Source organism: Gopherus flavomarginatus, chromosome 3, assembly GCF_025201925.1.
Source record: "Gopherus flavomarginatus isolate rGopFla2 chromosome 3, rGopFla2.mat.asm, whole genome shotgun sequence".
NCBI lineage: Eukaryota > Metazoa > Chordata > Testudines > Testudinidae > Gopherus > Gopherus flavomarginatus.
In genome coordinates, this window is record NC_066619.1 from 29616124 (window position 1) to 29642512 (window position 26389).

The 26389-nt window shown below is 39.2% G+C and overlaps 2 protein-coding genes across 8 annotated transcripts in view; both read right to left on the reverse strand.

The window, feature by feature from the left end:
• Positions 1–3785, reverse strand: part of TTC33 (tetratricopeptide repeat domain 33) — a 99634-nt gene extending 95849 nt beyond the window's left edge. The window contains exons 1-2 of one of the 2 annotated variants that reach the window (XM_050947124.1): positions 3716–3785; positions 2278–2507 (exon numbers count right to left, since the gene is read on the reverse strand). In XM_050947124.1, the coding sequence (XP_050803081.1) occupies positions 2278–2498 (221 nt within the window). In that variant the 5' untranslated portion in view covers positions 2499–2507; positions 3716–3785. The other variant, XM_050947123.1, reaches the window with a different exon arrangement.
• Positions 3786–9987: 6202 nt separating this feature from the next.
• Positions 9988–26389, reverse strand: part of PRKAA1 (protein kinase AMP-activated catalytic subunit alpha 1) — a 34025-nt gene continuing 17623 nt past the window's right edge. For 2 of the 6 annotated variants that reach the window (XM_050947003.1, XM_050947004.1), the window contains 7 exons: positions 23596–23689; positions 22599–22743; positions 20645–20732; positions 18595–18819; positions 15759–16245; positions 15477–15603; positions 9988–13483 (listed from right to left, as the gene is read on the reverse strand). In XM_050947003.1, the coding sequence (XP_050802960.1) occupies positions 13239–13483; positions 15477–15603; positions 15759–16245; positions 18595–18819; positions 20645–20732; positions 22599–22743; positions 23596–23689 (1411 nt within the window). In that variant the 3' untranslated portion in view covers positions 9988–13238. Of the gene's footprint in view, positions 13484–15476; positions 15604–15758; positions 16246–18594; positions 18820–20644; positions 20733–21272; positions 21644–21666; positions 21752–22598; positions 22744–23595; positions 23690–26389 lie in introns of those variants that run through there. The other 4 variants (XM_050947006.1, XM_050947008.1, XM_050947007.1 and 1 more) reach the window with 4 other exon arrangements.

Here is a 26389-nt window from a genome sequence, read left to right on the forward strand (position 1 = left end):
ACCTTATTCCACCTTGAATCCTGTAACCTTTCCTGCTTTTCTGTCTTTCCCCTATTTAGCTTGCACTCCTGGAGTTGCCAAAGATCATCTTCTTCACCTACTCCTTTAATCACAATACACACACACCCTTTGAATCCCTCCACTCCCTGTCAAGTCAATTGCATTGTCAAGTCTTTAGGTAATTCATTCCTAGCCTCTCTCACTCTTGTCTCCTTTTGCTTTCCTCCTTCACCCCCTTCATCCCACCAGTAACGCCAGCCTCAATACCTCCATTTCCTTCTTTCACTTCCAACTTTGTCTTCTTCCAGGCTTCCCCTATGCAAGAAATGCCATCCCAAAACTATGTGCTAAGCTGTGTCACTACTAAAAACACTATTGCCACAATGCCAACAAGAAATTTTAATTGAAGTTTCCTTGAAGACGATTACCCCAGGTTTGCCTACTCACTTTCAGACCCTCCACCAGTCAATACAATGCAGTAATGAAAAGACTGAGAGGGGTCCATACTGAGGGTTTTCAATTCTGAACTACATGAAATATTTTGATTTTTTTTTAAAACCTGAGGACTGCCATAAAGTTATAAGCCCCATAAGCATCTTACTACCATAGTGTGTAACAGCCATAAAGGCCACAGACATTGATGGTGGAATTTATGTTAACAAAACATTTAGTTAGAAAAAATGAAGCTTTTTACACGAATCTTAATGCTATCTGTGTCCTGTCCACGTATATACTAGAGATTCTTTGTTGTTTCTTAAAAGCTTATTGCATTTTACATAATACAATAAGGTAAAAATATACAAAAAGATACAAGATACACACACACACACACACAGAGGGTCAGTATCAAGTGAAATACTCAGCTACAGGAGTGCAGGTGTGTAGGAATATTATGGTGATGAATGTGGCATAAAACCCTATAGTATACAATAAAATAGGAATGTTTTCATATTGTCAAGATTGAAAATACAATCTCTTTCAAATGTATAAATCAAAAAGGTGAAACAGATAAAGAGGTACTTCCAATACTGAATGACCGCAAAGTAATTAACAATGCATCCTGGTATATGGTGCAATTTGTGCTTTCTGGTATAAGCATCTACATAAGCAGTAAATGTTGCTACCTTAAAAAATATTGACAATATGCACTTCTACCCCGATATAAGGCAACCCGATATAACACAAATTCGGATATAACGCAGTAAAACAGCGCTCCGGGGGGGCAGCACACTCCGGCATACCAAAGCAAGTTCGATATAACGCAGTTTCACCTATAATGCAGTAAGATTTTTTGGCTCCCGAGGACAGTGTTATATCGGGGTAGAGGAGAACTTAAAACTGGTTTTAGTTATTTTTGAGGAATGTCAATACTTTAGGCCTAAAATAACAGACCTAAGAGACACAAAAGTTGTATATAATTATATTAACTTGTTTTATAAATAGGCTAAATATATTCTCTATCTTAAGGTTGTTTTTCTGGATGCAGTATGATAGTGACAGTGGAAATGTTTCTACCTCACCCCTCCAACTTTATCAAAAGCTTGTTCTGGGTATCCTAGGTTAAGAATATAGTTCAGTTTTCATATTCAGTAAGCTTTTCATCTCTCTGCTGAGACTACCCTATCATCAAAGATACCTAGTCATACACCATATGGTGTTGGTTTATGCGGTGTGAATATATATCTAATAAAAAAAGGAAAGACTATACATTCACTTCATGTAGGCCCCCAAAGTGTTATCAATGTTAAAGAACGGGCTGAAATTTTTCAGTCTATTTAGTAAGCATGCAGAAAATTGCAGTTGCAAGTCAAATTCAATGAACAGTTTTGGCCAACTAAAAAAAAGAAGGGGGAGGGGACGTTTTGAAAAAGTCAAACTGTGAAAATTTGAAACAACATTTTTTTAATCAAACTGTGACAGTTCAAAAAGTTGTTTCAAAATGTCATTTTGAATCACTGTCCAAAATGCTTTATTTGACCTGAACAAAAAATTTTCAGTTTTTCATTGAGAAAAAATAACAAATTTCAATTTTGTCTCAAAATGAGCAAAAAAATGTTTAATTTTCTGGTTCAGCAACTAAACTGAAAAAAATCAATTATGCATTCAGCTCTGGTAATGATTGATTCAGTACTGGACTGTATAAGCAGTTTAGCAGGATTTATCTTTTAAACATATGTGAATCCGGAAGCCTCTATTGGATACTTCCTACCAGTTAGAAACAAAAAAAATGGTATTATGGTTAAGTTACCCTAATAAAGATCAGGATAATATTGGTACCTCCTATTTTCAGCCAAACGTGCACCTTCATCTTTCAGCAGTTTACTTTTCTCCATGCAGTCTTCCAACAGAATCTCCTTTCTTCTCTTAGTGGCATGCAGCCAGTCAACATCATCATCATCGACCAGACCTTTGTCATCAGCAGCTTCAGCTTCAAATTGTTGGGAAGTGGCCTTCGAAACCTTCTCCCCAATCTTCCTCTTCCACCCAAAGGAAGCCATTCTAAAAAACTAGATGAAAACATTTTTTTTAACAATTTGGTTTCTATGTGTATAGAGGAAAAAAACAGTAGATTAATTTGCTCATCTTGATACGGAGAAAGTAACATATCAAACTCCCATTCAATCACATGAATATTGAATTTGCTGGCAGTCTAGTGACCACACAACGTCAGTGTAATTTTGAAACTGTATGGGAAACATTTCTCTGTCTGGCTGGTTAAAAAGAGAAGCAGTTGTTTGAAGCAGCTGAATGCTGAAGTAGTCCTGACAGAGAGAGGACAGAGGGCACAAGAAGTGGTCAAACATGCATCATAAATTACAAAAACCTGTGATAACTAGGATGTGTATTGACTATGTTTTGGAATGTGAATGGAATTTAGGGTACTGGTCTAAATCTATAAAGCCCTAAATATCTAGGAAAGTGCTTACTTGGCAGCACTTTTCTCTCTGCATACTGCTACCACACTATTAGCAATGTGTTCTCTGTGAGGGGCTTTAATTTTTTGACCATTGGGGCAGGCTGAAGGTCTCGTCTCATTCAGCATGGAACAGCAGCATGAGTCGGGGTGGAGATGTTGGTGCAGTTGTGGAAGAAAGAATGTCCAGACGATGTCAAGTATCAGAGGGGTAGCTGTGTTAGTCTGGATCTGTAAAAGCAGCAAAGAGTCCTGTGGTACCTTACAGACTAACAGACATATTGGAGCATGAGCTTTCGTGCGTGAATACCCACTTCGTCAGATGCATGTAGTGGAAAGATAATGGTTTAACATTTATTTTTGGCAAAGCCACCTAGAGCTAAGGAAACACAGATGATTTGTTTGAACTTTGCTGTAAAGCTAAATCAATGGCACGTATAATAGCACAGCAGAGACCAGACGGGAGGGGCGGGCAGGGGAAGATCTGAGATTATATAACCTGCTGTTTAGCACATTACGCCTCCTCTCTGTGCCCGATCCATTCCACACGAGAAGGAGCTGCCCTGACTCCCAGCTCTGGGGCTCCCTGGTTCAACCTCTGGGGCATCCCCCAGCCTCGGGGGGGGGGGGTTACCTAAGACTGATCGACCCCAAACCAGCGGGTTAGTTTCGTTCACAGCGGCAGCCGCAGCCCCGGAGCCCACCCCACTGTGGGAGCGGGTCGGGAGCGGGGGGAGAGCAGAGCAGAGCGCGGCCAGGGCTGGGGCTCGCTCGCGGGGCACCGCGGAAGGAGGCCGTTACCTCGCCCCTTCTCCAGCTTTTGCTCTTCCGCCACCTCGAAACGCACGACCTTTGAACCCGCCCAGCACGGTAGCGGAAGTTGTTCTTCCTGGCCTGTCCGCCGGTTCACTCAGCCGCGGGGAAAGAGGGCGGGGCGTCCTGGCCCCGCCCTCAGACTACAACTCCCAGCAGGCCGTGCGCCCACCCTTTGGGGCTTGAGGGGAACCGCCGCGCCCCGCCCTGTCCCGCCCCCGCGCCGGAGAGAACTGGGAACGCCGCGGTAAGGTGCTGACTGGCTGCGCGCCGCCCTTCCCGAGGCAATATCCTGGTGCAGGGTGGGAGGTCGTGGCCACCGGCAGATCACGTGGCCTGCGCATGGTCCGCTCCCCCACGTCCCGTCTCACACACGCGGGAACCAAGCGCTGACAGCTGCCTCCACGGGAGGTGCTTACCCAGGGCGGTAACTGCACTGTGGGAGCTAGGGTCCGAAGCGCAGAGGCGGCCAGTGACATAAAAAGGTCCTGCCCCAGGAGATCCCACCTTCCCATCGCTTCTCGCTTCTGACCCGTGGCCAAGCAACAGGCTTAATTTAATAGTCGTGCCCCGCACCTGCATGGGGGTCAGGGCGCAAACGAAACACACAGGAACGCCCGAGCTGTCGTTTTCCGAAAAACTTGCCCCAAACAATTGCAAGCTGTGGAATATCCTGGACAGGAGCTACACGTTGTTCTTACCAAAGTGCTGTCATTAGAATATTTGCTCTTTTCGCACAGTGCTTATTGGTTTTTTCACAGTGTTCATTTTATTCAAGAACTAAGGGTCAGCTAATGTTACTCTTCATTATGTAGCTTTATAAGAAATATGCTTCCTATTTTTCTTCTTTCGCAATGCATTTAATTACAAAGTGCTACTGTAGTTCTTTACACATGGTTAAATGCCTCACTAAAATGGTCTCTTGGCAGTGCTTGATGCTGAGATAATGAAAGTAGGTCCTTCTAAAGGTAGTTCTCCACACTACAAAATCTTATGATTCTTGCTCAAACTGCAATCTGAGACCCATTGGTGGTTTGCCAAGCACTTTTGTATAGTCAGTGAAGCTGCTTCTGTCACAACAGTAAAGCATCTGTCACTGAATAAGTACTTGTAGCCCTATACAGGACTTTTTTGGGTTTCTAGAGATTGATTTAGCAAAATAGACTTCTGTGCACCCTGTATTACTGCTTGTGTCCTTCATCTTGTGTTTTTCCTTGGTGTAAATTCAACTGTGATCAGATTTGAAGAGGACTACATCAGAGCAGAGTGAATATATAGGAAAGAACCAAATTGTAAAGTGACATCATGGAAAGATTAAAGCAATGGAAACTGTTAACATGGATCAGAAATATTATACTAATCTAGTTACAAATAGAAGGGATGCACTAAACTATATATACACTTCAGGGATCAGGTTCCAGGGAGGTGTCCCTGTAGGGGACCTCAGTCTTAGTAAGTGGTCCACAGCACCTGAAAAGATCCAAGAATGACTATCATCCATCTTTCAATTTCACTGTTAATTTTTGGGGGACTGTTGCTCAAGTTAAATCATAGTGTTGTAGGATGCTTCACATCCTCTTAACTCAAGGAGGCTACAGCTATTTTTGTGAAATCTTTCCAGTACCTCATCAGCTTTTTATGTAGCAACTGAAGTGACAGGTCTTCTGCCTGACCAATTAACCCTGTCTAAGCCATCGGACAATATGACATGACATTTCCCAGACCCAAGGAAAAACTCTCTGTAAGCTCAAAAGCTTGTCCCTCTCACCAACAGAAGTTGGCCCAATAAAAGATATTACCTCACCAACTTGTTTCTCAATGATATGAGCAGTGAGTTAACAACTTTCAGTACTTTATCCAGGAGACTGCATGCTTGGCAGAAATATTTCATTCCAACAGCAGTCAGTATTCATGCTCAGCTGGTTCCTCCACAGCAACTACTCTGCTTCTCCCTTTCCCAGCAGGGACCAGCTCCAGCTGGACCAGCACATGGCCAGGACCATGAGAACCAGAGGAGTAGAGGCCTTTGGTCACTTTTCAAAAAAAGAGGAAACAAACATGAGAAATGGTCTAGAGAAATGAGGTGATCGTTGTGGTATTGGGTAGGATTTATGGTGCAAATTTAGGATCCAGACAGTTGACCAAGAGGTTCCTTCGATACATCTCCCTTAAAAAAAAAAAAAAAACAACAACATTTCCAAACCTGGTGGTTGTGTCTTTTTCCTTTTTTTTTTTTTTTTTTTTTTTTGCACTGCACAGAACTGGAATTCAACCTAGTGGTCTAATCCTCCCCAAACCAATTTTACCTGCCTTGGATTTATCTCAACTATGACCCAGCATCCATTGCCACTTTGGGAAAACAACATTGCAGCTGTTACTGAGGGTCAAATTTGTAACTCCAGGTCAGCCTAAGCTAAACTGATGGATCACACTTCAGTCTCTGTGGTGCAATTTTGCCTGCAAATGCTCTAAATTTAAACAGTCTGGTGTCACACGTTGTGTGTAGTCCAAGGTAACCGTAGTCATTGCATTTAAGCTGAACATTGCACCCATGAACTGTGAGTTGAACCCTCCCTTGGCAGCCTTCAGAGAATTTGTTATGCAGATTTGTTCTTGGTCTGTGTTGTGCAGGAGTTCCTTTTGCAAGTTTTGTTCTGAGAGCCAAGAGTCTGGTTTATGGCCTGAAGTTTTAAAGTGCTCTAAAATCCAGATAGCCTTTCTGATTATCTTTTGAGTAGTAGTATGAAGGAAATTAGCATTGAAGAAGGAAGAATGAAAGATTCTCTTTTGAAATCAGGATATTGTCATCATGACTCTCACACCTCATTAATTTCCAAAACAAACGAACCGAGTATGATCAAAGAAAAGCAAGCTGCTGAGTCATTTTGTCAAGAGTTCCTGATATGAGTAGCTCACATTAAGGAGACTGTTAACATTTCTGGTGAAGAATTAGGGAGTGAGGGGTTGGCACAGTGGTGGTGGGAATTGGGAGGACTGTGCCCCACTGCCAACCCTCACCTTCTTGGGCTGTGTTTTAGAACAGCTGTGTCACAACCCTTAATGCAAGAGAGCATCCACACAGCTCTTGAAAACCCAGTTTGAGGACTAGTGCTTTGACAAAGAACTGGATTTCCAAAAAAAATGTACGTGTTTTTATGTCCCTTTGACAAATAATAGATCTGACACCTTTGATCTGAGGGAGCTCAATTACTGACAGAAGAATCAGAAAGGGAGGAAAGTCGGGCACTTTTCTCTCCAGTGACAGACTTCCAGGGGAAAGGAAGTACACCTATATGTCCTGTTCCCACACAAATCACCAAATTCCTCACAGAGAAGAGTAGGGGAGTGCAGGGAAGAAGTGGGGGGGGGTCACAGCTCTGCAGGGGAGCCTCAGCTATATCTCCCAAGACCCTTACATGCACATCATTCCAGTTGTCATTGCCTTCAAAACATGCCTCCATGTCTGTCCCTGCATTCTTTGCTTAGATGGACCTGTAGGGCCCTCACTTACACCAACCCCTCTCTGTGGAGGATGGCTGGGCTTGACAAGCAGAGAAATGGGAGAGGAGATGATTAGGAGCAGTGAAGGGACTGTCATTTAATCAGGGCCTGCTGTGGCCAGTTTTATCATCACCAAGGAGCCAGAGGCAGTAGAGAGGGGAGAACTGGGCTGTAAAGTATGGGAATGCTGAGATTTTTTTGCCCAGTGCTGCCTTGTACCTTCTAGAACATCAAGTCCAGCTACACTTAAACCTCTGAAAAACCAGGGAAGTTGAAGTTTGTATTGCAAGTGTGGTGTGTACCTTAGCTCTGTTCTCTTCAAACTGCTCCAACATGCCAAAACACACTAGTGCTCTACCATCACAGGTGCTATAGAACGCATGGGGAACAGAGCGCATGAGTACTAAAGAACAAAATCCAAGCTCTCCTCTTTGTCAAGGCAAAACATTGGTTTAAGTCAGGTGGATCAAACAGGAGCTACATATAACTAGCCTATAAAAATACTGAGCCAACTTCACACAAGCCACCCCTAACATGCATTGGCACCCCCCTTTCATCCTTGCCTTCAAGACATTGTCTGCTCTTACCCCCTCACTACACCTGAGTCCAGTCATGTATGCTACAGACTACCAACAATCCCCATGACAAGAATTATACTTGTGCACTGATGGTCTACTCCATTCAGCGCTGACAGGAAGCACACTTGTTCCCTCAAGATACACACCTCCTCCTAACAGTGACAACTCTTTCAACAAATCCTTCCACCATTCAATACAGCTACACCTAATTTAAGTATTGTGTATGAAACAGATTTATTAAGTGAATTACCTTTAAACCCCTGGAAGAAAATAGAAATCTGTAACGTGCCAGCATTTCAGTTTTTTTAAAAGGCCAGTTGTTAATATGACATGTCTAGTATCAGAGAGGTAGCCATGTTAGTCTGGAGCTGTAAAAAGCGCCAGTGTCCTGTGGCACCTTACAAACTAACAGATGTATTGGAGCATAAGTTTTTTTGGGTGAATGGTGACGAAGTGGGTATTCACCCACCAAAGCTTATGTTCCAATACATGTTAGTCTATAAGGTGCCACAGGATTCTTTGTCCCTTATGACATGTCTTGTACGTTTAGAAATACTCACTTATTTTGCAATTTAAAAAAAAAGTTAACCATTTTATACTAGAATTTAAGTCAAGCTATTCCTGCTCCAGGATTGTGAGCCATTCTTTCCTGTGGAATACAGACATTTGATATGGTTCAGTGTCTCTAGTTGCATAATGTATGTTTATTTCCCTCAGAGGGAGGGAAGACTGGATGATCACAATGATCTCTTCTAGTCTTAGGTATCTATACTTAAGTGAATGCAGCTGGAATAGATGCAGGTAAGTGCTACGATTCAAATCTGAAAACAACACAAATAATGGTGTCTTTTTATAGTTCTTCATATTTAGGCTACCACCCTTACTGACCCACTCCAGGTGGCCACTGCTAGTTCCAGGTTGTAGAATTCAGGTTGTGTTGCAGGGTTGAAAAAGGCCCCAATTTCGAGACTAGATGCTCAGCCTGCTTACGTAACCAGCCCTCTCCCTTAAAGAATGCATTGCTATTTTAGTCTGTAAATAAATACTGAAGTAGCAAAAGTATAATCATTTGTCTGTCAACATTAACCACTTCAGTGCAGGTGCATTTGACAGAACCATCAAACATCAGGAGCCTTTTTATTCTCCCATAGATGCAAAGACCAGAAGGGACCCATTATGATCTAGTCTGGCCACCTGTATAACACAGGCCATAGAACTTCCCCAAAATAATACTTCGAGCATATCTTTTAGAAAAGCATACCATCTTGATTTAAAAATGGTCAGTGATGTCCAGTCCACCACAATCCTTGGTAAATTGTTCCAATGGTTAATTACTCTCACCATTAAAAATGTATGCCTTATTTCTAGTCTGAATTTATCTATTGCCAACTTCCAGCCATTATATCATGTCATGCCACAGTAACCTGCTTAAATATTTTCTTTGAAAACTTGCAAGTATTAACACCCATCTGTAAGGTACAAAGGTTTTCAATAGCATTTCAAGAGTCAGGACTTCTATTGTAGAAATTATGGATCCTAGGAGCCTTTTACATAGCATTTGGCAAGCTTTGACAGACAGGATTCTTGGTATAACCCTCTTTGTCTGTGACCTAAAGAGGAAGTTCATACCAGTAGGGAATTGTATGGAGTAAATTCTTGCAGGTATTGCTAAGATTTGCTACAGATTTTATTGCCCATGCCTATAAAACTGGAGACATTATTCATAGACTCATTGAGGGGAGGGATAACTCAGTGGTTTGATTATTGACCTACTAAACCCAGGGTTGTGAGCTCAATCCTTGAGAGGCCCATTTGGGGGTTGGTCCTGCTTTGAGCAAGGGGTCGGACTAGATGACCTCCTGAGGTCCCTTCCAACCCTAATAATCTATGATTCTATGTGTTTAGACATTCAGCACTAATCTTTCATCTGAAGTCAAGTTTTGTGATGTAGATTTGTGGGGGGTAAAGCAGATTAAACTACTGAGCTACTGTAGTCAGCAGCAGCCATAAAGCACAGTTATTGATAATTGTCTTGTAGAAGATAGTAGCATCAACAGTGAGCGTGCTACAGAAATGAAAGGTGGAATTCATTCAGTGGTCAGAGTTATTGCTGTTCCATTAGTTTAATCTATACTTTTCATAGTTTTCTGGATTTGAAATAAATGTTGCATCCACTTTAAATTAGTATACAAAATTTTATGTATGGATACCAAAAGACAAATTAGCATGCACACAATTTTCAAACAAGAGATAGCTGAGTATTTTATATTGACTAACATACAATTTCACATCCTTGAAAGGTAAAAAGTCATACAGCTATAACAAGCATTTTTCATTCAGTATTGCCAAAAATTGCAATAGGAAGTAGGCACATCTTGTTTGTAAGAAAAAAAAAAAGTGTCCATTTCTTACAACATACAATGGTAATCAATTGACCGTAAATATTTTATTTCAATGTCAAGATGTATATGGAAAATGGTCTCTGAAATATTGCACCACAAAGATGGACTTTTACCACCTTACCAGTGTAAGTTACATTACACATGGACAGATTTATCCACCTCTTATGAACAATTACAATAAAAAAAGCAAGATATTTGAGGGGCCTCTCCACATATAGCAAGCTGGGGAGTAAGGGAGGGAATAATCTAAAAAGCAGTTTTCAGTATTCCCTTTGCAATTATTAACAATGTAGTTGAGTCAGATCTCCCCAAACACAGCCCCACTAAGTCTTGCAGTGAAATAATTTGTTTTGATAGCCTATTGCCAGATACTAATGCAACATTTTAAGAAAGTCAGCTTTATGTCTTCATTGCAAGAGCAATAAGAAGGTCTGATGAAGAAAGTAGTTTAAACTGTCAGAGGTAAAGTTATGAAACAGATGAATGAAGCCAGAATAAAACAGCTTAAATAGTCCCACTTCTTCCTTCACTGCCCCGTGTTTAAAAAAAATAATTCAATGAGAAAGTCTGGGGCCATCCAAACTGACTTATCATACCAATAACATTTACTTTATTTAAAACTATGCGTTCTGCCAGAAATATATGTTAAACTTCATACACCAAGACAAAGTAAAAACATGGTCGCCTTAAAGCAAAAAAAGAGCTGGAAAAGTAAAGCTATATGCACTTAGACATTTTACATGTGTGTTCAGCATTACAAAGGATTTGCAAACTAGGAACAGCTACTAGTTGAAAGGATTTAATCTAACATATGCAAAAGAGACAGTTTACATGTTCCCAAATGAGGAAATACTGTATTAAAAAACTGTGCATTTGTTATGCTGTTTGTACAAGTGCAATATTTAATAATTTCAAAATAAAACAGCAAGGCTAAAAGGGATCACAACTTATTGAATAATTGTATAAGAATTAATTCTGACAAGACTAACATTTTAAAAAGTAGAATTTGTGATTGGTCCTCCATGCTAACATCTAAATTATATCAGCAGTATAAACCCAAAGCATCATCTTTAAACAAAAATACCGCCTTCTGTTTTGAAATACAGTAGTGTAATTCTGCTTTATAAGGACCATGTGTGACACTTCTCTGAAGACAGGGGAACGAGTTGAAGTTGGAACTTGCCCCCAGTTACTGGATAGACCAGGCAACTCCCAAATTCATAATGCTAAAACACAGCAAATCCTGGGGTTTAAGCAGCTGCAGGTTTCCTCAAACTCAGTGCATATTAGAAACACTTATGGATGAACTTCTAAAGTCAGATAACCCAGCTTATTGTACTACTCTATGCAAGGATAAACTATTCTTACTACATCTGTATTTAGCAGTTCACTGCGGGTGAATCCTGGACAAATTGCACTCACTGTTAAAACTCCCATTAACTTGAGTGTAGTCAAGACTTCACTCTGTATGTTTGGGTTCTCTCAGTTATAAGTGGTATTGTAAAGAAAAAGGGGGCGGGGGGAAGAACTCTAGCGGACTCCATTTTGAAGTTAACATACAACTCAACTGGAAGATTACACATTTTCTGGCATACACAAATTGCTTTAAATTTGTATTTATCATACCTAAAGGAGCAAAAGTACATCCAACTACAAATAAAACATTTTAAATGTTTCTTTATGTGCATATGCTATGATTTCTCTAATATTAATTTTTTTTAAATCAAATAAATCACATTTCTTTCTGAAAAACTGAAACAGGCCTGATAAATTTAGAAGCCTTAAACTATTCATGCCAATTATGTCAACATTTGGGATCAAGTGTTAAAAGTTCACTGGAATACTAACACTCAAATTTATGTGCTTTTATGAGCATTGATCAGTCGTAGATTTCAGTTTAAATATGACTGATCAATTGCACTGTTAACTTTAGAATCATTTAATTAAAAACAACAAGATGTGCTATAAAAGTGATTTGGGCATCCTAATCGAGATAAATAGCTCCAACTGCAAAATGAGTTCTATACAGTCCTATAGCTGGCCCAGCATGTGATATAAAGAACACTGATCATTTAAGAATAAACTCAGTGCAAGATTCTGGAAAAGCACACACACACACACACACCCCCCCCCCCCCCAAGGAACAGAATCCTCAGCCTGTAGCAGCATAGCAGGAGCTGCTCCACTGCTACTACTCTAAGATGGGCTAGTGAATCTGTACAGTTCATGAACCCACTGAAAGCCTTCCCTCCTGTGGAACACTGTGCCATGGTGAAGAGGAGACTGAAGAATCTCCTTTCCATGAGCCTTCTCAAACCTCGTGGTATGGGACCACAATTGTTTCACTGACCTTAATATAGCTCACAGGATTTCATCTTTAGTGCTTATTTAGTATTCAAATGCATAAGAAATGCTGACTGTTTGAACTCTCCAACATATACACAATCAATCTATCAAAGTTATTAAAAAAGTAGTAAGTTATGACTGGTTTTAAAATATTCAAACGAGCTTGACTATTTACTGCCAATTGTAAGTGGGATGAACACCACAGCAGCTTGAACATGTTCCTGCTGTTAGACAACTGAATAGTATACTGAAACTGGGACACAACTGCAGATTGTGCCCAACAAGTCGCTTTCATAGGCCACCGGGCTAGCAGGTGAACATTTACCTACACTGCAACAGAATTATCACTAGCATAAAATCAAACAAAACAGTCCTTATGGTTAACAGTAATGTTCTATGAAGCCTAATGTGCACTCAGTGTAAAATGCTGAGAACCGCCCAAAGGGCCTGTAATTTATTGTACCTGTATTATACTATTGAATAGTGGACAATGTAATCATAACTCACTTCAACTTCAGTGTAGTAGAGGTCTAACTCTCTTAATCATGTTTCAGTCCTGTGCAAACTGCATTATGTGGCTAGTCTTCAGCGCCTTAGTTAATTGTAACTTGATTATAATAGGAAGCATTTGACTATGATTTAGGCATGCTTATTGCTATAAAAGAAATAAGCCAATCTTTAAAATTATTGTGCAAGTATTTTAATAAGATTTGCACACATCTCAAAAAATTCTATGGTGTGACTCCCTGGTCTTGAGGTTAAGTCAGCTGAAGAAGAGTCAAGTGAAGACGTCACTGATGAGGTGAGGGACACATCTGCAGATTTTCCTTGTGCATCACCATCAGACTCCTTCTGACAAGATCTATAGCTGCTCACAGAACCTGATCTCTGTGGTGTGGTAGTCCCAGATTTTGCTTCAATAATTTCGTCTACAGGAAGAAAAGACACACGAAACACTTTACAATGGCAAATGAAACAAATAGCCACTAAATTGAGAATCTAAGGTTCTCTACCCCTGTCCCCAATTAATACCAAGTCTTTGAAAGGTAATCTAGTTTTCTACTTTTATTTACACAGCATTTGCATGTGTATGTTACAAATCAAAATATGTACAGCAGATGCAGCAAACCTCTATTTTTTCACAGGGGTAACAGGTGTTTGACATTCAAGTTACTCTGAAAGACATTTGTGCACAGGTTATCAAAATTAGCTGAAGAAACTGAGGGCAATAGCCCTCTAGTCCATTCTTCAACTATCATCTGCTCAAATTAGTTTACAAAGTATGTTTGCATGGAGTTATGGTCTATCTAAACTATGAACTTCTATAATTTTTAAAAATAAGTTTAAATATTTAAATTTTCACACCACTAAACTTGTCCCTTGCTTTACAGTTTTTGACAGACTAGTTTATGAGACCGGAATTCCATACTAAAGATTGTAAATAACCATTTGCTCTTAGATCTGGCGCGCACCCCCCAAAATCCAATTTGTTATTAACAATTCTGTCTGAGATTTTCATCTGCAGTCTTCTGTCACTGGATTTTTAATTTTTTTTTTTGGGGGGGGTGGGAGGAGAGGACACTAAAGCAACTGAAAGAGCAACTGTTAAAACAAAAAGGTGTTTTATTTTAAGAGGACCTTATTTTTGGAATATCAGACTACTTAGTCTACAAGCCACAGATCAATTTTACAAGTACATAAAAAAGAGTCAATTTGCATAGGTGTATACGGGATCATAAGGGTATCTGTAGATTAGAAATGCAGGTTTTCTGTGAAGCAAATCCCCAAACCGAAGTTTTTCTGAGAGTTACAACTATAACAGTATGTGTCTTTCAACTTGTATTTTACAGCTAGACCACTGTATATTAGTTCAGAAAGCCAAGGTATCAAAGTATGGCAGGGTTACTGTACTTGCAGGTCAACACTACCCTTTGACAAAGTCTACCTTCAAAGTTTTGCCGAAACTCTCTTCTGGGCCTTCCTTGCATACCCAGTCACTCTACAGCATAAGCCGTCTTTACACAACATTTTTCTATGCATCTTGTATGAACCCTATGCCTTGCTATACCATCCTATACGCAAGCGCAGTTCAAGCTGAACTACGTATCAGTCAGACATCCTCCTCAAGTTCAAACTTTTCAGTCTGTTGCACCATCTTTTCTCTACCTATCAGCGTAGTCCTGTGATCCTGAATAACATTCAAGTTTTACTTTCTATGTAGTCCCCAAATACCCATCATTATAACTAACGTAGCCATATGGAACAAATTCAGAAATGGACCACTTTACCTCTATCCTACTTTAACTCCCAAACGTAGAACTAGATATTTACCACAAACATATTCACTTTACACCTACAAGCTGCACATAAGTGTCTCATTCTGTATGAGCCTGTCTAGCCTAAGACCTTATCTTTTGTAAACAGATTCACTGCACATACTATGTGTCTATTGTTAACTATTTCAGAAGTTTTAGTAACAGCAGACAGAGATACATCATGCATATGATACATGATGTGGCAAAGTATGGGAGAACATAGCCTGACAAAATTAAGAATGCAATCTTCACTAGGAAATAATGTGTTAACCTGAAGTAAAATCCTAGTGGAGAAAAGGCAGTTTGTAGTTAACAGATCCAGGTTAAGACTTGTTTGACCCATTGTCTTGAACTTGACCTGCCAACTCGTGAAAACTACAACTGCCTTGTCTTTGCCAAGATTTTACCTCAAACTTAGCTAACAAATTAAGCCCACCCACACCATTTTCCCCCTCAGTGAAGACAATGGCCCAGGTCCTTATGGCCTTCCAAAACACATTTCTAACTGATATTTATGTATCAAAGTCTGAATTACACCACTACAGTTTCTTCAATTGTTTATAGTTACATTATTCCAATAGTTATTTATTTATTCTCCTTCACATACCATCAATGCTACGGAAATCCAGTAAGTACGTCCTACTGTCCACCTGGTATAACTGTAAACTCATTTTAGAATATATACTAGTCACTGGATTCTTCCTTCGAACACGCAAGTAGTATGGATTTACAACCTGGAAAAGGATAAAGATGTAATAGTTAATTTCCATTATAATTTTTAAAGAATGAGTGACAAATGTATACAAAGACAAACCTCCTAAAGTAAGGTATCAATTTAGTGTTTTAAGCTCAATATAACCATCTGTTAGAAAACCATTTGTGCCCTCACCTTCCATTCATAATCCAATTGTTTAATTGCTCGACAAACTTCTGCCATGATGTCATTTGGTCGACTCTGACTCCGAATTCCTAAATGCCACTTAGCTCTTCTTACACCTTGGTGTTTTGACTTTTGCGGGTTGAGCTCATCAAGTGTGTGGCGTGGCCGCGGTGCTTCAGCGACTAAAAATGGCACTCTTTCAGGATGAGGGCGAGACAAATGGTGATCATCAAGAAAAGAATCTGGTGGGCTTGTTGCCAAATAGAAGTCTTTGGCCTCATTCATTATTCTTCTGTTATCTATAATGAGGTGATAGGCGACTGCTAAGGGGTCTTGATGATTTCGGTTATATAAACAGCTTAGCACCTCCTCTTCTGTGCATTCAAACTTCTCACACACTTCTTTTAAGGCTTCATCATCAATCATGTTTGAGCTATATGATGGGTCTTCAGGAAAGAGATACTTGGGAAGGTCCTGCTTGAACCACTCATGCTCCCTGGATATACAAATAAGTAGTTTTGAATTCAGCCACATAGATTTTATGTAAACTTTTAAGGAAAACTAAATAGTTAAAAACAAACTTTCATTAAAATGCTTTTCTAAAACTAATAATTAGTGTTCCTAAAAAGGAAAATTGTTGATGTCAAGATAACCCATTATGTACCATTACTAGTAAACCTGAAAGCTCTATTTTGTTTTAGGTCAGGTCAAGACCAGAAAAAGAGGTATGTTTTTAAAAGTGTTTGTACACATTGGTACATTTTACTTGATGTGGGGGGGGGGGGGGCAGAGGTTCATAGACTAGGAACACTGAACTACAATTTGCATTGTCTACACTAGGATTTTACATTGTATTGGCCACCTTTTTCACCTAGCATAGACATGGCCTTAATATTTCACCTCTATATTTCCCTGCTTGAACCACACTCCAGTAGGTTGTTTGTCAACTGCTTGATGGCAGTAACAAAACCACAAACTCTTTATTTTTGGAATTTTCAGCCCGATTCTAACAATGTCTACTGGTTGCTGGTTATCATGCATTAGGTGTTCCCTTCTCCTCCCAGCTATTCCTGAACCAATAATTGATTTTTCGATCCATAGGCTAAACCTCAAAAAAAGGTTTATTTGACCCAAAAACAACAAATTTGGGGTTTTTTTGTTTTGTGTTTTTTCAGTTTTTAAAAAAGAGAAGTCCAGCTAAATTTTGAAATAGTCAAAATGTTTTGTTCTGAAATGGTTAAAAAAACATTGATTTTCAAAAAATGTTTTTTCTGCCAAAAGCATTCGTTGAATTTGACCCAAATTCACAAATAGTTCTGGTGCGTTCAAAAATGCATTGGGCAAATTTACTATTAGTTGAAAAAATTCAGTTTGCTCCAATCCCAACAGCCACATACTACTTGTGCATAAGAAAAGGTCCCTAGTCCTGTTATATAGAATAATCTCCTTGATAGGTATTAGGACAGGGACTGGTATATATAATGAAACTGGTATTTTGACATTTTGTTAACCATTGTTCATTCTAATCTGTATTCAAGAATCACCTTCCCTCACTGCCTCCAAAGTTAGTAGATTGAACTACCAAGGAAAGGGTAAAAGTCTGTCAGGCTGCAACCCTTTGGTACTGTCTGGTATTAACCAGCATACAAGAACAAAGATTAAACAGTTTACATTTCACAACTCAAAAGTTAAAGTACAGCAGAAACCTTATTTTTCAAAAGTTCTCTAATCCATTGGAAAATACAATAAAGAGCAGATTAGTCACTTCAGTGCATTGAACTAGCTACATAACTGTCCAGTGATGTGTCATGAAACAAGAATTTTACAGTGACAATTTATAGTAAAGTCTATGAAAATCTTCATCTAAAAATATGAAAATGTAACAGGGCATTTAATCAAGGAAACCAATAGATTTATTTTGCTATTTGTCCTGTACAAAGAGTAGAAGCAGTTCTTATGGTTAAAGCACTTGCTTAGGCATCAGATCTACCCCTACCGTGCCACGGTCTTCCCCAGACACCTTCATCACATCACTTTGCTTCTCTGTACCTTACTCGTTAAAAGAATCTATAAGATTAATATGTCACCCACCTACCCAATTATTATAAGGCCTAGCATTCATAAAGCACTGACATCTTCTGATGGAAAGTGCAAGAAAAGTATTATATTACACCAGGGGTCAGCAACCTTTCAGAAGCGGTGTGCCGAGTGTTCATTTATTCACTCTGATTTAAGGTTCCGCGTGCCAGTAATGCATTTTCATGTTTTCAGAAGGTCTCTTTCTAGAAGTCTATAATATATAACTCAACTATTGTTGTATGTAAAGTAAATAAGGTTTTTAAAATGTTTAAGAAGCTTCATTTAAAATTAAACTAAACTGTAGAGCCCCCCAGACCAGTGGCCAGGAGCCGGGCAGTGCGAGTGCCATTGAAAATCAGCTCGCGTGCCGCCTTTGGCACGTGTGCCATAGGTTGCCTACCCCTGTATTACACACTAACATTAACACCTATCTTTCTTTAGGATTTGTACATCTTTGTGTCTTTCTGCCGTGATCCCAATTTTTAGCAGGATCTTTTTCCCCCTCAAGGATCAATACAGACACTTCAATTTCTTGAACTTCAACACCTTTTAAGTGTATTAGTAATGGAATTCTAGTCATAAGCAGATTTTGCCATTTGGAACCAGAGTTGTCAGATTTCCAAAACCCCAAACACTTTAAGTTAGTATAGGTATTTGTAACATATTGTATGGCAGAAGCATTTTTATGAACGATTTCTTAGTTCTGTTGATTCATACAGGGACCATCACTGTGACATCTGTGATTAGACATCAATTAGTGTTTTACCTAATGTCTCTGATTGTAGCTCTCTTCATAGGATCCACCTGCAGCATGTGTTTCAGAAGGCTAATCACAGATGGATTCAGATATTGAGGGGTATAAAAGATACCATCACATATCTTCTTAAAAAGCGTTGGCACGTGATCATCATCAAATGGAAGGGTTCCACATAACAGAGCATAGAGAATAACCCCACTGCTCCAAATATCTACTTCTGGACCTGCATATAATCTGGAAAAAGTTCTCTGTTAACAAATTATAGTAGCATGGTACAATATATATCTTTTTGCAGCTTGTTTGTCTGTTGTAGTAGTTAAAGGGACACAGACAGACAATTTGAGGTCTACCAGCACTGTTCAGGGGAGGCATTGTGATGCTGAAATCTACCAGACAGGTAGGACATGGATACATAGAAGAATTCTGCTCTGTCTTTGTGTGAATCACCCATCTATGTAATTTACCATAGTGCTAAATTGAGGGGAAGACCATACTACACTGACAAGGCAGATCAAGTATGTGGCAAATTATATCCAAACCTCAAATATCATCCTGGGGCGAGGCTGTAAAATTAAGTTCCCGTTTCCTTGTCCCATTTACTAACAAATCAGATGCCTGGATTACACTCAGCAATACTGTTGTGGGGTGGAAGCTAGTGGGTTGTCCAGAACAGATGACACTAAGGGTATGTTTATCCTGCAATCGGAGGTACAATTTGCAGCTTGTGTAGGTACTGTATACTTGTGTTAGCTTTAATCTAGCTATCTTGTAAAAATAGCAATGAAGATGCAGCAGTGGCATGGGCTTCAGCTTGGATTGTTCACGCTTGCATAGTCCCCAGGGTACATATTTGCACTGCTAGCAAGCACAGCTGTGTCTTCATTGCTGCTTTTTAGCAAGTTAGCTAGATTAAAGATAGCATGGGTATACCTACACAAGCTGCAAGTCACACATCTGACTGCACTCTACTATCGACTAACTGTGTTGGAGGATTTAATAGTTACAGGATTGAGCTAAAATAGGGAAAGTGACATTTGGGCCTAACACGCCACAGTAAAAGTTTGCACTAACATGCAACTTTACTGCCTGGAACTTATCTGTTTTTCAAAAAATAAAGTGCTACTTCCAAAGTGTGTACTATGATTCATTAGGCCAGTGGTTCCCAAACTTTTTAATAAGGCAACCCACTAACTGCATTTGGGTTTTTCTCTTTTTATGACTTACCAAGATATGTATACCCCCTCTGCCCTGGCAACACAACCTTAATTCCAGCCCAATGTGGAAAGGAGGCCTGGTGGAGTTGGGGAGTGACCATGCCCCACATTCACCCTGCAGAGGCAGCTCCTATCACATGAGATTGCACTACCTCCAGGCATTGCAACATGGTGCATGGAGTTGTAGAGCCACTCATATTTGGCCAGCTTCTCCCCACGTCAAAGGGGAAGCCAGGCCAAACATAAATGGTGCTGCAACCCTGCACTAGAGCAAAAAGATAGGCCCAGCCTTCCAGCACAGAAGCTGCTGCTGCAGGGTGAGTGTGGGAAGAGCTTGCTGTCCATCTCTCCCAGTCCACTCCTCTGCACCACAACATTTGCCTAGGTCAGGACCCAGGGATGGATTAATCCAACGCTGGACATGGCGACCCATCTGGGACCTTCCTGTGATCCCCCCATGGGCTAGGACCCACTGTTTGGCAAAACACTGTACTAAATAGACCATTTTGGAAATTTTGGGAAGTGATAGAGCCAGTTTATGATATTCACCGTACATGAATTTTCTAGTTGACAAAACTGCATTTTTACCAAACTGACTTGGGTAAAGCACAAACACACTGCAGTTTGGACTACTTGATACAGTACAGTGACACTGAAGGGGCCATTAAAGCTAACTAGGCCAGTAATCAATGTAAAGGTAAACTTCAAAAACTAGCAAGAGAGGGAAAGTCAACATTTTTCAACTTTGAGTTTGTATATTATAATACTGTCGTTATCCTTAATATTAAACAACAAGGTATTTTTTCAACTACATGCACACATTTATTGAATATAAGAGATACTACCTTCCTGAAATTACTTCTGGTGCAGCATAGTTAGGGGAACCACAGCTTGTTCTTAAAAACTCTCCATCTGACATCATATTTGAAAGACCTGAAAGTGTACAAAAGCAGCTACTAAAATATTCAGCTAAAGCAAACTGATTGCACACTGTATGTGCATCTTAATCCAACCACTAATGCTAATAAGAGTAATAAGTTAGTTTACTTTTTCTAAATTATAAAGTACAGCAGTTTAGAAATTACTGAAATGTGTACAGAACAGAACAATGCAGTGTAAGATGCTGCATACAGTATACCAGAAATTAGTTTTACTGAACTGATGTTGAAGAGCAAAACTAAAAATATGTATGCACATGATCTAGGCATGCCTGAGAGAATACATTCATTCCAAGATGCAGCAAGAAAAGTCTGTTTTGGAAATGTCCAGAGACATAATGGAGGACTGAGTTGTTCTAAGGGAAACACAGGACTGCAGTAAGGTGGGACTTCAACAAGAGAAAACGTTCTTAACTGTGATTGCTTCCAAATGCTTGAAGTGGAAGACTACCACAGAACAGTCCAAGGAATAGCTTCAACAGAACACAAGATTCAATAGCAGCTCTTTACAGAACAGAATAATGATTGTACCTACAGCAGGAGACGTGCAATCTCTTAACATCCACTGGGAAGTTGCAGACTACATCTTGGATAGGACTGAGTGTTCTGGCTATGGCTTACTGCATTAATGCAGTATTCCCTTTTTTGAATCTAAAGTGATAGGGAAGAGTGCCTCAACTAGTTTTCATACTTATTAAACTGAACAGGTTTCTTTATAAATACTCTTGTTTAGTTAAATAAGTTCAACAGCTTTGCTAAAATTTATGCATGGTAATAAAGCCATTTTAACAGTTAATACTGCATTCTGTTTTGCTGTAACAGAATAAGTAATCGTTCATCTAAAAGCACTCTGCGTATAAACGGAGTAATCCCCTTTGACATAAATAATTAACAGGACTCCCAACCCCCAATGTATTTGAACACCATACCTTTGAAATAATTGAATACTTAGCATTTATATAGCACCTTTCATCAGAGATCTCAAAGCGCTTTACAAGGGCGGGTATAATCCACTATGTCTACAAGAGAAATATCAGGATTATGTAGCAATATGGATACCTTTCTATGTTTATATGGCAAGAAGGTTTCCTAATGCTGGCAGTCCTGAAAACTAGCTGCCATTGTCTTTCTGTAGTTGTATTTTGTGCTCTTTTATAGCAAGTCTGTACAAGTAAAGAACTATAACCTTCCTTCTCTTGGCTAAGCAGACAATATATAGCAAGTGCAAGAATTAGTAAGAAGTTAGTTCTGCTTTCACCTTCCATTATCTTAAGTTTCAGTTTTATACTCTATCATCATCAGGATAGAGCTTTTTACTTTTTTAATTTTAAGTTAAATTTATAGTTAGATATGGAAAGTAGTACTGAATAGTACTAAGTGCTATGCCTTTCACTACAATGATGTGGTTCTTATCAAGTTTGCTGAACTGTCCTTGTGGATCAGAAGACATTAGAGTTATTCAAATAAAAGGTGTATAGTTGTCCTGATTTTACAAGTGGAGAAAGACATAGAAGATAAGGAACTTGCCAAAAGTCAATCTTGGAATAGCATGCATTAAATGCTAAATATAGTTTAATACTTTCTTAGTGACACTTCTGTTCTGCCAGACTAGGCCAAACGATTAAGTTCTATCCAGTCACAGAAAATGTCTGGCTCAAAGATGGCCTATAAGGAGAAGAGAACTCTGCACTAAGCAATGTCCTCATATTTCTTTTTTGGGACACTTCTTAGGTTCTTGTACTGTGCCCGTCACCCTGGTATCCAAGTATCAGAACTCCAATAACTGAATATTTTCTGCATTAATAAATAGCATCTGATGAAACTTTATCATCATCAAGTTTAGAATAAAATAAAAGCTCACCAAAATCAGCTATCTTGGCATTCATGTGTGCATCAAGCAGTACATTTTCAGGTTTCAAGTCTCTATGTACAACCATATGCCTGTGACAATAATCCACACCAGAAAGGATCTGCTGGAATAAACGTCTACTCTCCTTCTCATCAAGCTAAGAAAGGAAAAGAAGCCATTTAAAATACTCTTATCTGGCCAACATTTTTCTTGAATCTGCAAGACATTAATATTACATTTCCATACAAGTGTCTTTGGATGAAATAAAGAATGCAACAGGTTACACCTAACATATTTTAAAGTCTGGACACTTTATAGATAAAGTAACAGATGGAAAGATGAACTGACTAGCCAATGCCACACAATGATTCAGTGGCAGAGCCAGCAGTAGAACCCAGAATGAATTTTTCTAGCCCGCAATGCCTTAAACAGAACACTTTTAAGGAACGTTATCCACTGAGTCAATTACACAGTCAAAACTTGCTTATTCCAGTCAATTTCAGAAGCATGACTGTCAAAGATGTCATGTGATTAGGAACACACATCTTTAGAGCTCTCACATTCCACTATTTTTGCTTTATGGAGAAAAAGCATTTGATACATCAGGTTGAAACAAACACCAAAAGTTGTGAATTCAACTTGATCAAAACCTTTATGTAAAGTCATTTTTAAACTTTCTAAATTTATAGTCTGCTTTGCACGGATGCAGTAATTGACTAATTAAAATTAGTATCACTATTCAATTAAAGAGGCAAGTGCAGTTTCAAATAAGATAAAACTACATTTATGAATGAATGAAATTCTGTAAGTTTAAACTAGCAGACGCCACTTATTAGTGTTAGTTTCAGAGCAAAGTTTACTAAGTTAGAAAAATGACAGGATACTTTGAGACGTGCTACTGCTAATTGCAAGACTAGATAAGAACAGGCCTTCACCTAGCGAGAAACATTTTTGCAAAAGCGATTATAAAATGTAATCTACAGTTTGGTAGAGCTGAAGTTCCTCTTACCCTTCCATTTTTACAGATATAATCGAACAGTTCCCCTCCAGAAACATATTCCATCACCATGAAAATGTCAGATGGTGTACTGATGACTTGGTACCTAATAAAGGTAACATATCTATTAATTCCACTGCACACCCACAAGATATAACTAGTTACTCATAATTAAAACACCACTGGCTTCATTAAATTAATTGGATATGAGCTATACCTTAGAACTAAATATTTCCTATATGAAATGAAGTTGTTCAGACATCCCTGTTTCACTATCTCTCTTCAGGGAATGGGACCACTTCAGCAACAGGTGGAAGCATATTAATGAAAATTTACGCTTCCGAGTAGGACCCCCAGTTTTAGCCAGCAGATTAGGAACAAAAGTTTCTCAGGCCTATTATAACCCCCTTTCCATAACTAAAGAAAAAGCTAAGGAAGAGACAAGTACTTGTTAGAGACGAAGGGCATCACTGGTGATGCAATACTATTCTTGTTATTGTACAAGGAGTCAAACATATTTAATATATTTGTAGAATACAAGCAGGAAGGGGTTTAAGGAGTTTAGAAGGCATTTAAGGAGACAGACCAGTTGCAGAGAAAGTTAGGAAGCTTACTACAGTAATGTAGAAGTGGTTAATTTAACAGTTGGTCTAATCTACTATTCAACATGCTTGGATTTATTTTCTCTGTTTTCTATACAACATAGGATGTAGGAGTTCTACAGCACACAAAAGCCAGCTACTGCTTCCAGAACAAACAGAAAGACTAGAGCTCTCTCTTGATTATTATACAGTCTATATTTAGATGAGATGTGACAAGTAGGGGTAACAGTAGGAGATGGTGGATGAAGACAGACAAGCAGCAAGTCATGTGATGATTCAGTTTAGGCATGCCATGTATAGTCATGGTACAAATTAACAAACTTCTTGTAGACACAAAGGAAGGACTGCAGTGTTTTCTTATAGAAAGATTTCCCAGGGTAAGGAGAAACAAAAAAGTTTCAGCATACCTGGACAAGTTATTCTTGAGCTTCACTGACAAGAATGAGCGCTCAGACCAGCTGAGTGATTAATACTTGCTAACTTGTAAACAAATCAAAATATTGAACAGAATATATTTTAATAGTCATATTTCTAATGTATCCTGAATTCTGAGGCTCTTATTCTACCTTACAAGACTATTCAGGCAGTTAATTCTTGTTTGATTTAGTTTTACATAGTTTAATTTGAGATATTTCATTTTAATGACTCATTCTCATTAATGACTTGTTAGTATCTTACAGTACAAATAAATTCTCTTTAATATACTGCATTATTAGGACTTCTGAAGTTATTTCTAACAAGTAACATTTTAGGAAACACTGGCCTGAACACTTGTGAAAGCTGAGCCTCCCTTAAAGAAAATTAAACAAATTACACCCGGTTTCAGCCCCAACAGGAGGGGTCATTCATTCCAAATATATTGTTTAGATCTTCGTAATATGATACTATGTAAATGCCAACATAGTTAACTATTTCACTGCTCAAAGAAGATGGGAGATACCACACCCCCACTAAAATAAATAGGACAGTTTACACCTCAGTTACTCATTCAGGTGATCTGAAAACTCAGGCCATGTCCACACTACAAGGGCTATAGCAGCAAACTATGCTGTCATAACTACGCCAGCATAATCTCATAATGTAGGTATAGCTATTTCACACTTCTTACAAGTATCCATGTCAACCTACATTTTAAGTGTTAACCTGGCCTTAGCCAGACATTACTGCACCAACTGCACTAGGGTTATGTTTTCAGGGTTAACTTTACACTTGTTACAGCTAGAGATTTGGGCCTGGTCTACACTGAGGCCTTGGCTACACTGGCGCTTTACAGCGCGGCAACTTTCTCGCTCAGAGGTGAAAAAAAACACACCCCTGAGAGCAGCAAGTTACAGTGCTGCAAAGCACCAGTGTAAACAGTGCTCCAGCGCTGGGAGCACGGCTCTCAGCGCTGCAAGCTAATCCCCATGGGAAGGTGGAGTACATGCAGCGCTGGGAGAACTCTCCCCCAGCGCTGGCGCTGCGACCACACTCGCACTTCAAAGCGCTGCTGCGGGAGCGCTCCCACAGCGGCGCTTTGGAGTTTTGAGTGTAGCCAAGCCCCGAATTTATTGCTATGCTGGTATGTCAGATGTGAATTCCTCTTCCCCCTACATAGCTCTGCTGGTATAAGCCCTAGTGTAGACACACTTATACCAGCATAAAAGTGCTTTTGTGGGTATAGCTTATGTCTCCTGGGTAACTGATGTAAAGCTGTGCTGGCAAAAACACATTTATCCCAATACGAGCTGCATCTATACTATGAAGGTTTGTATAGCAGTTTTGTATGGCCAGAAAAACATCCCTAATGTAGACAAATTTTAGTGTTTTCAAAATATAAAACTCGATTCTGGAAAACATCCGAGACTCTTCATCCCCTGTGCCCACTAGTACTTTATACCCTCAGTCTTTTGGGACGTGCCTCACACTTTGGGAAACATTACCTTAAACTAATATTCTAGAGACAGTGAGACCAGTTTGTAGAGAAATAAATTTTATATTGCAGCACCTTAGCCATGAAATTCTCAACCTTTAACATGTTGCAATTTTAAGATTTGATCAGCTGAATACATGTTTAGAAGCAGAAAGTTGTGGCCTATTGTTAAGAAGGGTCAAGATCACAACACAGTATATTTCAAATTAAGTCAAGCAATTACTTTTTTTTTTTTTAAACAGAATTTTAATCATTCTTAGTTGATAAAATAAGCTTAAACCATACTTGACAT